The sequence below is a fragment of the Neofelis nebulosa genome, chromosome 2 (assembly GCF_028018385.1).
Source record: "Neofelis nebulosa isolate mNeoNeb1 chromosome 2, mNeoNeb1.pri, whole genome shotgun sequence".
Lineage (NCBI taxonomy): Eukaryota > Metazoa > Chordata > Mammalia > Carnivora > Felidae > Neofelis > Neofelis nebulosa.
The window spans coordinates 181,193,872-181,206,590 of NC_080783.1; the positions used below are offsets into that span (position 1 = coordinate 181,193,872).

General features: G+C 44.9%; 1 protein-coding gene across 13 annotated transcripts in view; it reads left to right on the top strand.

The window, feature by feature from the left end:
- The window catches only part of TTC39A (tetratricopeptide repeat domain 39A), a 54,200-nt gene extending 45,288 nt beyond the window's left edge, over positions 1–8,912 (top strand). For 9 of the 13 annotated variants that reach the window (XM_058696087.1, XM_058696095.1, XM_058696151.1 and 6 more), the window contains 6 exons: positions 1,060–1,151; positions 3,312–3,432; positions 5,442–5,613; positions 6,017–6,131; positions 7,227–7,343; positions 7,877–8,912. In XM_058696087.1, the coding sequence (XP_058552070.1) occupies positions 1,060–1,151; positions 3,312–3,432; positions 5,442–5,613; positions 6,017–6,131; positions 7,227–7,343; positions 7,877–8,000 (741 nt within the window). In that variant the 3' untranslated portion in view covers positions 8,001–8,912. The remainder of the gene's footprint in view (positions 1–1,059; positions 1,152–3,311; positions 3,433–5,441; positions 5,614–6,016; positions 6,132–7,226; positions 7,344–7,876) is intronic. The other 4 variants (XM_058696102.1, XM_058696138.1, XM_058696111.1 and 1 more) reach the window with 3 other exon arrangements.
- Positions 8,913–12,719: the final 3,807 nt, after the last annotated feature.

Here is a 12,719-nt window from a genome sequence, read left to right on the forward strand (position 1 = left end):
GGTGGATGAAAGTGTGGAGGGCAGAGTGCAACTGGGAGTAACCCTGGCTTCAGCCTGGGAGGTGCCCCTGGTGGGGGCTGCTTTCTGCCTTCTCCTGAGACTAGACTCCAGGATCTTCTGCTCCCTTTCCTTCTCCACCCCCTACACTTCTTTGTAGACCACCCGCAGGTACTTCCTCAACAGCCCCAGCTAGCAGGAGCTGAGGTTCAAGGCTTGGCCACTGGAGGGCAGTACAGAACCAGGTTCCTCTGGTGTTGGACTTCTGGGGAAGGGATGTATCTGGAGGTGGGGATAGGGGTCTCTGCACAACTGCATCTTCCCTGTCTGGGTTGGCTGTGGATCCAGTGGGCAAGGCCCTTAAAGCCACACACACTTAGTGTCATTTCCAGCTCTGCTGCTGCGCCCCCCCCCCCCCCCCCATAAGTTCTGCAGTCCCAGGAAGCAGAGGCAAGGTGCGGATTCCTTTCTAACATGGTCTTTTGAATCCTGTAGGGTGGTGTATGTACAGTGCCTGGCACACAGAAAGGCAGGGACCCTGAGCCGACCCCTGACACACTCTTGCAGCCTCACATCTCTTTTACACATTCTATGATTTATGCTATTTATGCTATGATTTATGCTTCTTACTACACATCTCTGCCCCTCCCTGGCTTTGCTGAGGCTGTTGCCCTTGCCTGAAAGGTCCTTTTTCAGATCTCTGTGAATCTTCCCATGGTTCTCAGGGGTCCAATCTAAAGTAATTGCTTCCCCAAAGCTCTTACTGTCCTCTTTGTATATCTATCCTTGCCTCAGCACTGCCCTGCCCTGCACATCCACTAGTTGCTTGAGTCCTTCTCTCCACTGCTTCAGAGGGAGGGCAGCTACTTTAAGTAGACATGGGCCTTTCCTGGACTTAGCTCCCAGCTCGAGTCCTCAAGGTACTTCAGCTTCCTTACCCTCAGTTTCTCCCCTGGGGCTTGGCTACTGTGCTGGCCTAGTGAGGTCTGAATGAGGTATCTGTGCCAATCTGGGGCTGACTGGAAGGCCGGCTGCTCACACCTGTTGCTCTGCCTTGCACAGGCCACCTACATCTACATGAAGGCCGCCTACCTCAGCATGTTTGGGAAGGAGGATTACAAGCCGTTCGGGGATGATGAAGTGGAGTTGTTTAGGTGGGTCCTACCAACGCACTCTATCCTACGCCTCAGCCACATCTGCCCACAGCTGCCCTGAGCTGTAGGCACTAGGGAGGGTGGTGGTGGGCTTCTTAATTCCCCTGGCTCTGGGCTCCCTGACCCTCACTCAGGATTCCCCCATGTGCCCCATTCCCTTCCATAACCACCATCTCCTGCTGCTGCTTGTTCCAGCTCTTTGAATCTGTTCGGAGGCCTTTCCCCCCAGTTCATGAAAGTGGTTTGTCAACATCTTTTCCACTGAGTCTCTTTCTTCTGGTCAATGGGACAGATGTGGACACTGCTGTCCAAAGAGGTCAAACAGGATGAAATCCACCCTCTGCCATTTCTTAGCTGTCACTGTGAACCATTTCAGCAGCTATAAAATGGGAATAACAACTTCTGCCTTGCAGAGTTGTTTTGTGAATGAAATAGAGACTATATTTAAGACCTTGGTGTAAGGTCTGGAGCCACTAAATGTTGGCTGTTTTTCTTAGTCTGTATTGCTGTTTGCCTTCTGCGAAGTGTCTAGAGCAGGGCTCAGCCTCAGCAGGCTGAGGATGGAGCCTAGGGCCTTCCTCTGGCCATGGGTGAGGGTTGACCCTAATTTGCAGACCTGGAAGTTGTGGTAACCTGAGCTTTCAGCTACTGTTGTCACAGTCGTAGGGTGTTTATCATTTATCCAGTGCCTCCACTTCTCAATCTCATAACTCTTCCAGAAAGCCTGTGAGGTTAAGTATCTGTGGGGAGGAAGGATCATTTTTTTACCCTCTACTTTTTTAGGTTCTTAGCTAGAGACTGGCTGAGACCACCGCCCCCCCCGCCCCCCATTAATAAAAGATTAACAAGAGAAAAATAAACCAGAGTTTAATAACATGTATACCTCCTATACACATGGAGAGACCCAGTTTTTCTGGAAAAACAGTAACTGAAATCACCCAAACCATCTCCAGCTAAAGATAAAAGATGTTGGAGACAGGGAGCCAGTTATGGGAGGTTTCCAGGCAAAGCACAGTAAAGGAGGGATAAGGTTGTTATGCAGATTTAAGTCTCTGCCTCCTTTAAGAGTTTCTAGGGCTTTTCCTCCTCTTCCAGGTACAGAGGAGATGCCCCTACAAATGGAGGTCTCCCTTATAAATGTTATTGTCTCGGGCCCCTGGATGGCTCACTAGGTTGAACATCCAAGTGTCCGACTTCAGCTCAGGTCATGATCTTACGGTTTGTGAGTTTGAGCCCAGCCCCATGCCTGGCTCTGTGCTGACAGCTCAGATCCTAGAACCTGCTTCAGATAGTGTCTCCCTCTTCTTTGCTCCTCCCCCCACTCACTCATGCATGTGCTTTCTCTCAAAAATAAACATTAAAATTAAAAAAAAAAAATGTCTCTTACAAAAGAGAAATTTCTACTCGGTTTTCAGAGCTTTTCCTATATCTGCTGTCTCTTAATCAGCCTAAAATAATCCTTATGTCACACAGGCATATTCTGGGGTAACAAATTCTACTCCCCTTCATATCATTATCTCCAATTAGAGACGAGAAAACTGGGGCCCAGAGAGGTTCCATAGTGAATAAGCAGGGGAGGTGTTTGGCAGGGAAGTCACAACTAGATCCAGCTGTTTCCTGGGCCTGGATGGCTGAAGCCTGAGGGTCACAGCCACGCCCAGTGCCTGTGGCACAAATCAGGAGTGTGGGATGGAGCTGAATGGGTGAGGTTTCCCCCAGCCCCCCCATGTGGAGGCTTGCCCAGCTGCACACATTTTATTCTGCCTTTGGAAACAGCTGAGGCCACAACTCACGTGGCAGGACTTAATTAAAGGTTTGAGCTGTGTGGTCTTGGGCAGGTCCTTCCCGTTCTCTGGGTATTAGTCTTCCCTGTGAAACTGGGGTCAGGCTTCTCTGGCGTTCTGGAAATGAGGCCTGGGAGTGGTGAGACAACTAGCAAAGCAGGCCTGGGGAGTTTGCTGACATTCTCATGTCTGCCAGCTGATGTGGAGGAGGCCCCTTGCCTAGCCTCAGGAAGTGGGCAGGCCATAGCCACAGGCTGAGTCCAACACTATCCTATAAACTTGGGGAACCAAAGCCCAGAGAGGAGCGAAGCAGAGGCTGGGCAGGTTGAGGATCTCGGTCCTTAGTTTTTTCTCACCCTCCTCATCTCTTTCACAGAGCAGTGCCAGGCTTGAAGCTCAAGATTGCTGGGAAATCTCTACCTACAGAGAAGTTTGCCATCCGGAAGTCCAGACGCTACCTCTCTCCCAAACCAATCTCGTTGCCAATCCCTGCTCTGGTAAGTAGGAAGGTCTTGACTGTCTCTGCACTTGTTTGGGATCGTGGGGATTATCTGAGAGCCAGAGATACAGCTATGACAAGGGGGAAGTGGATGAGGAAGCAAGACCTTCATACCTCAGGGGCCTGGAAAGGATTTCAGTTTATCTGAGACTGTTAGGGAAGCATACAAATGAGTCTGAGCCATCCCCTGCCTGAGAAAGTACTGGTCTGGTGGGGCTAGGGAAACAGGTGAGCAGGCTTCAGATGCCTCAAGATGAAAGAGCAGGCTCACACCCCTGTGCCCAGGCAGGGGCATCACTCAGCTGTTTCTGTTCCCACCCAGTCTGTTTCAGTCTTGTCACATGATTATAATTGTTTACACTGTCCCCCTCACTGGACCAAGCTTTTGAGGCCTGGGACCGTGTTCTGTTCGCCTCTGAAATAACAATAGCTGACAGTATTATTGGGCACTTGCTGTGTGATCAAGGCTCTTTACACCCCTTGCCTCATTTGGTCCTTAGAACAACTCAGAGTAGGTGCTGGTGTTATCCTCATTTTAGAAATGGGAATAATAATGCCTAATAGATAAATAGAAAGATGTCTAATAAATAGATATAAATATAAAAATAACTTGTCCAGGTCACACAGCTAGTGAGTTGGGAATTAGAATTTAAATCTAGAATGGTTCCAGAGCCCATATTCTGAACCAGTGTTGTATGATGCTAATTCCATGCATGATCTGAGCTGGCATCAGAAGTTTCCAGCTTGTTAAGAGTGTTGTTTAAATACTAAGGTAACCCGAAAAGTAGAAAGGGCACTGCTTTTTTCTGGTCCTGGCTCCACTATTCACTAACAGTGTGACCTTGGATAGGGTTCCCTTTCCCTTAATGTAAAATATATACCTTGCCCATTTCATAGAGCAGTTAAGAGAATTAGCTGATAAAATGTGTTAAGTACTTTATAAATAAAAAAAACTGAATATTAATACAGAACTTCTATATCCTGGATATCTTTAAACAAATTTTGAAACTGCTTATAGTTTGAAATGCATAATAAAACTATCATATGGGGGGGTATGGGAAGGAAAGGAATGGGGAAGCAACTATACCAAAAATTTAGAATTTCCCAAACTGTAATCTGCAAAATGTTTATTTATGCCTAAAATAGTTTTGTGTATTAAATGTATTCAAGACAGTCTAAAAAAGTTTATTTGCTGTATATACCTTTTGGAGCCTTTATGTAATAATATGTTGTAAGTCTTCAAGAATAAGCATGAAGATGATTTTTTCCCTAACTGGCCACAGGCCTCTTTTTTTAATGGAATATTTGCTAACTTGGGACCATATAAACCTTTTGAGGAATACTGGTTCTAAACTTAAATTCCATCCCTGGAGTATAACAAGAAACATAATAACATCTTTATAGAACTTTTTGTATACAAATCACTTCCACATCTATTCCCTGGTTTCATAGTTTAGGAAATGCTAACACATTTACTATAAATGAATATTTAATTTAGTATTCTGAGCTTCCTGAGAGTTGAGGCAAAGAAAGGAATCCAGATGTGTTTCATAGTATTTATGAGGGTAACTCAAGCCCAGTGCCTTGGGGGAAAAGAGAAGGTGACACAGTCTTAAGAGCTATTGGAAATCCTGAAGTGCTTAAGTAAATATGGTTCCTCCAATATTTATCCTGCCAGCTGGAACAGGGAGGACTTCCTGGAGAGTGTGGGTCAAGGCCTGGTCCTCAAAGTATGGGGAAAGAGTTTTGACAGAGAGGTTTGGGGAAGAGCTGAACACCCAGGGAAGCCATGAACAGAGGAGTAATTGAAACCTATGTGCAGCTGTGAGCAGAACATCAAGGATATGGGCCCATCTTAAATCCACACTGGTGTAAGGTGAGATCCCAAAAAGTGATGAGGCTCCCTGCCATGATCCCTTCAAGTCCACAACTACATAGGCTGGGCTGAGACTTGGCATAAAAGATTAAAACTATAAGGGCTTTTAATCTGAGCTGCCCATTTTACAGCTGGGGAAACCAAGGCTCCACTGGGGAGGAAACCTGACTGACTTGCTCCCCTACCCTCAGGAAATGATGTACATTTGGAATGGCTACGCTGTGATTGGGAAGCAGCCTGAACTCACAGATGGGATACTTGAGATTATCACCAAAGCTGAAGAGACGCTGGAAAAGGGCCCAGGTGACTACCCTCAAGCCCTTGAATTTGCTAGGCTGAGTCAGACCACAGGTCTTTAAAGTTTCCCTCTACCAAAAATGTCCTTCCTCCTCTACCCAGGTAATGAACCTTTGCCTTTCTAGACTGAGCTTCAGTGGCAGTTTCTCTGAGCTGTCCCTTGTCCCCCAGGTAGGGTCAAGGCCTCCTCTGGGCTCCCACAACCCCTGGGCCTCCTTCAGTCAATCCTAATCTCACTGTACGGTCATTGTCTCAGTATCTGTCTTTACTTCCCAGATGTGAGCTTGCTGAGGACAGGGACCATGTGTGAGTTAACTCTCTGTCCCCAAGGCCCAGCAGAGTAGGGGCTCCATGCAGGAACTGTTGCAGAAATAAACAAGCCTGTCTTCCCTCACTCCCCTGTTCTCAGAGAATGAGTACTCAGTGGATGATGAATGCTTGGTGAAGTTGCTGAAAGGCCTCTGTCTGAAATACCTCGGCCGTGTTCAGGAGGCTGAGGAGAACTTCAGGAGCATTTCTTCCAAGTAAGTGCTTCTGAGGCTGCTCCCACTCCAGATGGCCTACTGCTGGGCCCACATCTCCTGGGTAGAATTGGGTTTCTCCTTCCTCACATGCATTCCAGTGCTTGACCCTAGCCTACCCCCATTCACTACACTTTTACGAGTGTCTCTTCTACGCCAGGATCCTTGCTGGGCAGAGATCATTCAGACCTCATCCCCTAGGGCCACCAGATTGCCCAACTACAGGGGTGCATCCACACAAAAGTTTCAGGTGAATGGTGCCTCCTGGAGTTTGTAATTCAATTCCACCTTTGAGGAGCACAAATGTTACAGATAGACAGCTATAGGCAACTCAATCTGGTATGACCAGGGCTATTACAGGAAAGCAGAGAGGACAGCAGGTGCCCTGAGGAGGGACCTATACGTAAAGTAAGATACCAAGAAAGGCTTTTCAGGGATGCCATTTTAACTGGGAAGTTCCATCAGGCAGAGAAAGAAAGGCAGGAGTTTTAAGTAGAGTAGGTACAGCATTCTGCAAAAAAAGCCTGGACACAGGAAAAATACCTGAGGTTGGGGTGACAGTGATTAGGTCCTCTGCTGCCTCGGTGAAGTTATAGAGGGAAAAGGTACAGATGAAATAAGGGGGACTAGACTGAGAAAGTCCTGGATGTTTTGCTTACATGGCTGAACTTAATCCTGTAGACAGAAAAGATCCAGGAAGGTGACTGGGCAGGGCAGATTTGGGCTTCAAAAGGATATCTCTGGCAGACCAAAGAGAGTGAGTCAGAAGGGCCGGAATGGAGACCATAGACTTCCCAATTTAGTAAATCATTTAACCTGGACAAAGGGCATTGGGGACAGAGGCAGGCATGGGCAATACATGGCATGAGCCAGAAGTTGTTAGGGAATTGGGGGCTCTAGGTGCAGAGGACTGGAAGCCTCTGCAGTGAATCTTAAGCCTTTCTGTGGCTATGAAGGGAAACCTTCTCCAACCAGAATTCATTATCAGGAACCCCACTTGAGGGCATGGATTAGATCCTCCCTCTGGGGGAAGGCTCAAGAACCTATAGGATGTCTCAAGGGCAGAGCCTATAAGACATGTCCTCCTCTGTCCCACAGTGAAAAGAAGATTAAGTATGACCACTACTTGATCCCAAATGCCCTGCTGGAGCTGGCCCTGCTATTCATGGAGCAAGGCAGAAACGAAGAGGCTGTCAAACTCTTGGAAACTGCCAAGTAAGGCTGGAGGCTTGAATAGCTTTGGTCTTCCTACCCCCTCAGGAGCTTCACCCTGGTTGGTGGCAGAGGAGCACAGGACACAGGAAGAGAGGGTGCTGGCAAGGGCATTATGGCAGTCCAGAAGCCAGGCCTGTGTCCCTGGGTACCCAGCTCTCACCTGGTGTAGAAGGCAATTCCCTCATTATCTGCCAGTGAGAATTGGAATCCCAGAAGTAGGGAGTGAATTACCCAGGGTCACAGCACAACTACCTGGTCACACCCAGGTCTCCTGCCTTCCAGCCTCATGGATTTACTTCTTCAAATCATTCCCTCAAGCTTGGGGACTCAACAGGAATAAGACTGGTTCCAGAGGGTGAGGGACTACCCATCCTTTCTGTTAATCCCTACTGGGCAAGGCCCAACTCTTTTAGACAGACCAGGATTTAAGCTTCTAAAAATCTTCCTTGGCCTAGTAGGTTCCTATAGTTCAGATTGAAGGAAAAGTACTTCCTCGAGCAGCCCTTTATGTTTGATTCTCTGGTCTCTTCCAGGCAAAACTACAAGAATTACTCCATGGAGTCAAGGACACATTTTAGAATCCAGGCAGCCATACTCCAAGCCAAGTCTTCCCTAGAGAATGGCAACAGATCCATGGTCTCATCAGTGTCTTTATAGTTTTATGCAGCATTCCCAGGCTGGAAGACAGCTGGACAGAGCTGGAAACATTTCAAAAAGATCCCCTCCCCCTGCCCTGCCTTCGGGGTCCACCGGTGCTCCAGTGGGATGGCACAACATTTGTATTCATGCAGAAGAGAAGTCGGCATTTTCACCAGTGTGGCCAAGAGCCTTTACCAAGGACAGAGCAGGTGGAGCCCTCTGCCTGCCCTATCACACATACGGGTACTTGTTTTTCACTGTGATGTTTAAGAGAATGTATGAAGAGTTTACATGTTAGAAATACAGTAATGATATCACAGTTGGCTTAAAAAAAAAGTAACCAACCACCTGTAAATCTGTTTTAACCCATTCTAATCTGGAGGTAAATCTATGATGTCCAGGACCAAATTGCTTTTCAAAATTCAGCAAGGTCTCAGCTTCCAGGGCTGAAAGGACCCTTCGGAGGGTCTGTACCTCAAAAGCTTCAAGGCTTCTGAGGGGTGGGCATAGACGTTGCATACAGACACCCTCTACCTTACGTCTTACACTTCATTTTCATTCCCTCAGTAACTCTCCAATTAAAAAAAATGAAAGTTGTCTCACTAAAAAGACATGTGAGTCCATCTGTAGGAAAAAAATATATTAATATTCACCAGTAAGAAATAGGGGTTTCCCGGGGGGATGGAAGGGGAGCTGTGTGGCCCTTCTGTTGGGGGGAGGTTCTCAGACACAAGTCTGCATCCTCACTGTATGCCAAACTGAAACAACTGGGAATAATTTACGAAACAAAAATCTTCTGTATTTCACTCCAAGGTACATTTATTTACTGACAGCATTTTTCTTAGAATGGTTATTCTTGGCCTGTTGTATATGTTTTAGATTTTTTTAGTAAGAGAAAAAAAGATATTTAATAAAACTTACACAACTTAAGAGATCATGCAACATCTATTTCAGTAAAATATGTTGCTTGAATTCTTGGGCAAGGCAGAAAGTCCCGATCAGAAGCCATGTGGCCCAGGTCTGTCTTATTTAGACAACATGTCTAAAATGTTTTAGAGTAAGTTATTAACATTTAAGAATGGGGAGATTTCACTAAAAATCTGGTTTCTGGCCTCTTATTTAAAAAGAAAATCCAATCTAGCAACACTGGGCTCATCCCTATAAGAAAATAAGGCAACAATCAGTTGGAACTGAGTAGGGACTGCTTTAAACACTTATATTACCCTTCTGGCCCCTAAAAGCATCTGAATTTTCAAACTCTGGGACTGTTACAGGGAGAATTCAAGTTTAGTGACCAACACCAAGTTTTACTATTCACAAGCTAATGACAGCATACTTCAACTTAACCATTTCCCTGGAGGGAAAAATCATGTACACAGTAAAAATATTCATCTGTGAAACGTGACTCCTCAAATACATGATGAATGCAATTTCTGTAAGGGAGAAACCACAGAGCTTTTCCAATCTTCCAGCATTGCTGGATTTTTAGTAAACACTTAACACTTGCCAGGGGCAGGTTAACATACAGCCAACCAGTCTTCTGTGACTAATACGAATGAAGTCCTAGGTTTTAAGCAAAGCAGATTGTCATTAGAAAAACAAAGCAGAAAACCCTCATTCAAGATCATCTTGCAGCACTTAGTACTGTCAAAGCAGAAATGTCATGAAAGAAAACTCTCTTTTTGTTAGAACTAGACACAAGAATGCTCTACACCAAGAGCAAGTCCTTTGTAGGTTCTCTCTCCTCCACAGCCTGGATTCTGGGAGATCAGCCTATTTCTAGGTTGTTAGGGTAGTGTGAGAGGGGTGACTACAACCAGGCTACTGAATGAGGGTGGCCTTTTGTGGTTCCCTCACATATTAGAACACTAACACTACTGTATAAAAAGTAAACAGCACTGGTCACAGAATACCAAGCACAGTTGGCAAAAACTGCAGTTAAAAACAAAACAAAAACTTTTCATTTTAGGCACTTTTATTTTTTTTAAAAATTATGCCAGGATATTTTTCTTGTCAATGTTATTACTGATTTCCTGCTGAGCTTCATTAATTAGCCTACATCACCTTATCTCTGTTGCCACGGCTGCAGTCTGACTAGTAAGTGAAATCAGTGGGTTTTGTCTCCCTTATGCCCCCTGCGGCTTGAGATAGTCTATTAAAAACATGTTTGGGAAGTAGGGTGAAAACATCAGGTGTCTAATACCATATCCTTGTACAGAGGCTTTGAAGGTGAAAATTCTGTCCTGGGCATCTCATTCTGTCTTGAGCCATTTCTGGTTGGTGTTTCTCTAAGTAGTGCAGCTTTCCAGCACATCTGCCCTGGAGAGGCAGACATCAGGTGGAGAATTCTGGCCGAGAAGGAGACCTCAATTCTAGTCCCTGGATTGCTACCAATTTTCAGAGTGACCTTGGGAAGTCATGGATCCTCTAATAATTAGTAATTTGCACTAGATTAAGGCTCTTTCCTGCTGTCAACAGTACTCTGGTCAAGTACATTTCTGGCTTTTCATCTCCAAAATGAGGCAAGATATATACCTCCCCATCCTTTGCCAAAGCCTTGTATCCCCAAGCAACTTAACCAGGAATGACTGGCTTTCTCAATCAAAGACCTCTGTAATAGCCCAGCACACTTGGAGAGCAAATAATCTTTATTTTGGGAAAACCTAAATCCTGTTACACAAAGGAACTCCATTGTTAGGAAGTAGTAACTGTTTAATATGATCTAAACAGGCCCCTGGGAATGGAAAGTCTACCTCTGCCTCTCACTGGTCATAGGCCCTTGGACTGGCAAAGTGGCTTCCAGCAGTATGCTGGTCCCTATCAGCTCTCCCATGTGTTGGCAGGATTCCTTAATCCTTATCTCTCAAGTCCGAATGGGAATGTTTCCAAGACAGCTTTCGTCATTCACAGCAAAAAGTCATAACCTGACAGCAAAGCCAGGACCCTTAAAAGGCCAATGCCAACCCAAGACTTGGCTGAGGCCCAGGTGGAAGAGTCCCAGCAACTGAAGAATAGCACCCAGGAGGTTTTCAGAAAGCCTCGGCCTGCTGAGTGCTAGAATCAAAAAAACATCCAGAGAGTTCTCTGGAGTTACTCCTAAGTTTCTTAGATCATGGTAAGTAGACAAGTCTTTTCCTTTGCTTTAAATTTAAAGCGTTAATAGTGTGCCTTTTCAACAACTGTCTATATCCTTAGCACCATCATACTAATTCACTGTAAATGAGAGGTACCTGGATACCAGGCAAAAAAGGGAACTTCTCTCACACACACACCTCTCAGATGCAGCTTTCCAAGGTTGGAAAACGCCTTTCTGTTTAGGTTAGCAAAGCTCTTTTGAAATCTAGGCCTTGAGAATTCATTTCTAAATGAGCAATCTATGAATTGCTTCTACTGTATAAAGCCAACTGTTAAGTGACAAAATACAGTAGAGCCCTTCCTTTGGGAAGACAGTTATTGAAGGTTGCTATGGACTTCTAAAAGTTGACATTCAAGTTTAATCAGACAAACCACAGGCAATACCTCACAATTCACTGGATTGGGTTTTGTTTTCCTCACATCATTAGCAAACTGGTCAGAACACCAGATACCATATGCTCTGGGAAGAATAACAGCTAATATCAAGTGCTCGCTATTTACCAGTTGCTAGTCTAAGCACTTTACGTGTATCTGATCCTCATAACCACCCTATGATAAGGGGCTATTACTGCCATTTTACAGATGGGAAAATTGAGATACAGATTAAATAGCTTGCCCACAATCACACAGGTATTATACAATAGAAAGATCTAAAGCCAGGCAGTTGAATTCTAAAGCCCATCCTTTGCTGAACTGCTGGTCAAACTGTAAAATTATCAGTTTAAAGCTGGGTCTGACTTATATTGGCCCCTGGGCCACTATTAAGGGTGGAAAAAGTACTGGATAATAGCTCAAACACCAGAATCCTTGGCTTGAACACATGGAGCATTTTGTCTATGTGACATGGTTCTGGAACTGGCAGAATGTAGCCTATTACTACACCTCTAGAATGGACAGTGCCAGAGGCCAATCTCAATGGTTTCTTTTTCCTATGTCTTTCTGATAGCATAATCCAGGTTTCCGAATTTACACAATGCCTAAAACTTGCTTTTGGAAGGCCTAGATTAAGTACTATGAGGCCGATTGAGAAATGGGGTTCATTACTTTTTCAAAATCAACCAAATCTCACGGTTCACCACTAGGACCAGACTCTTAAGACAAACCCTCAGTTACCTTTTCAACTTTTTCTCAAGGCCAAGAAATCTGGAGCCTACAAGCCCTGATGTTACAGAAGGGGTCCAAACCAAACAGGTCCTGTTCCTCCTTTGATCACAATCAGTTTCAGATGCTTAAAGTCTATACCTTACTCATAATGCTGTTTCGTTCATATGCAGAGAAAAACAAACTTTGTGGAAGCATCCAAAGATGACTAAATCTTCCAGTGGACAAAAACTTCTCTCAAGAAAAAAAAAATGTAAAGGAAAGTTAGTATCTCTCTTAAAGTTGCCTTAAAGACTTTATGAAAACAATAAATGGTTTTAGTCTATCAGCAACATTAATCAGATGGCTCCTGAACTAATGCCTATTGCTCAGAGTGATAAAGCAAAAAACAATGTGGACAATTAAGCAGATAAATCCAAATCCCTTTTGTACAATTTTGGTGAAGCACCTATCAACAATTTTATGGATCAGGAAATGGGTGTGAAGGGATTCGTGGATTAT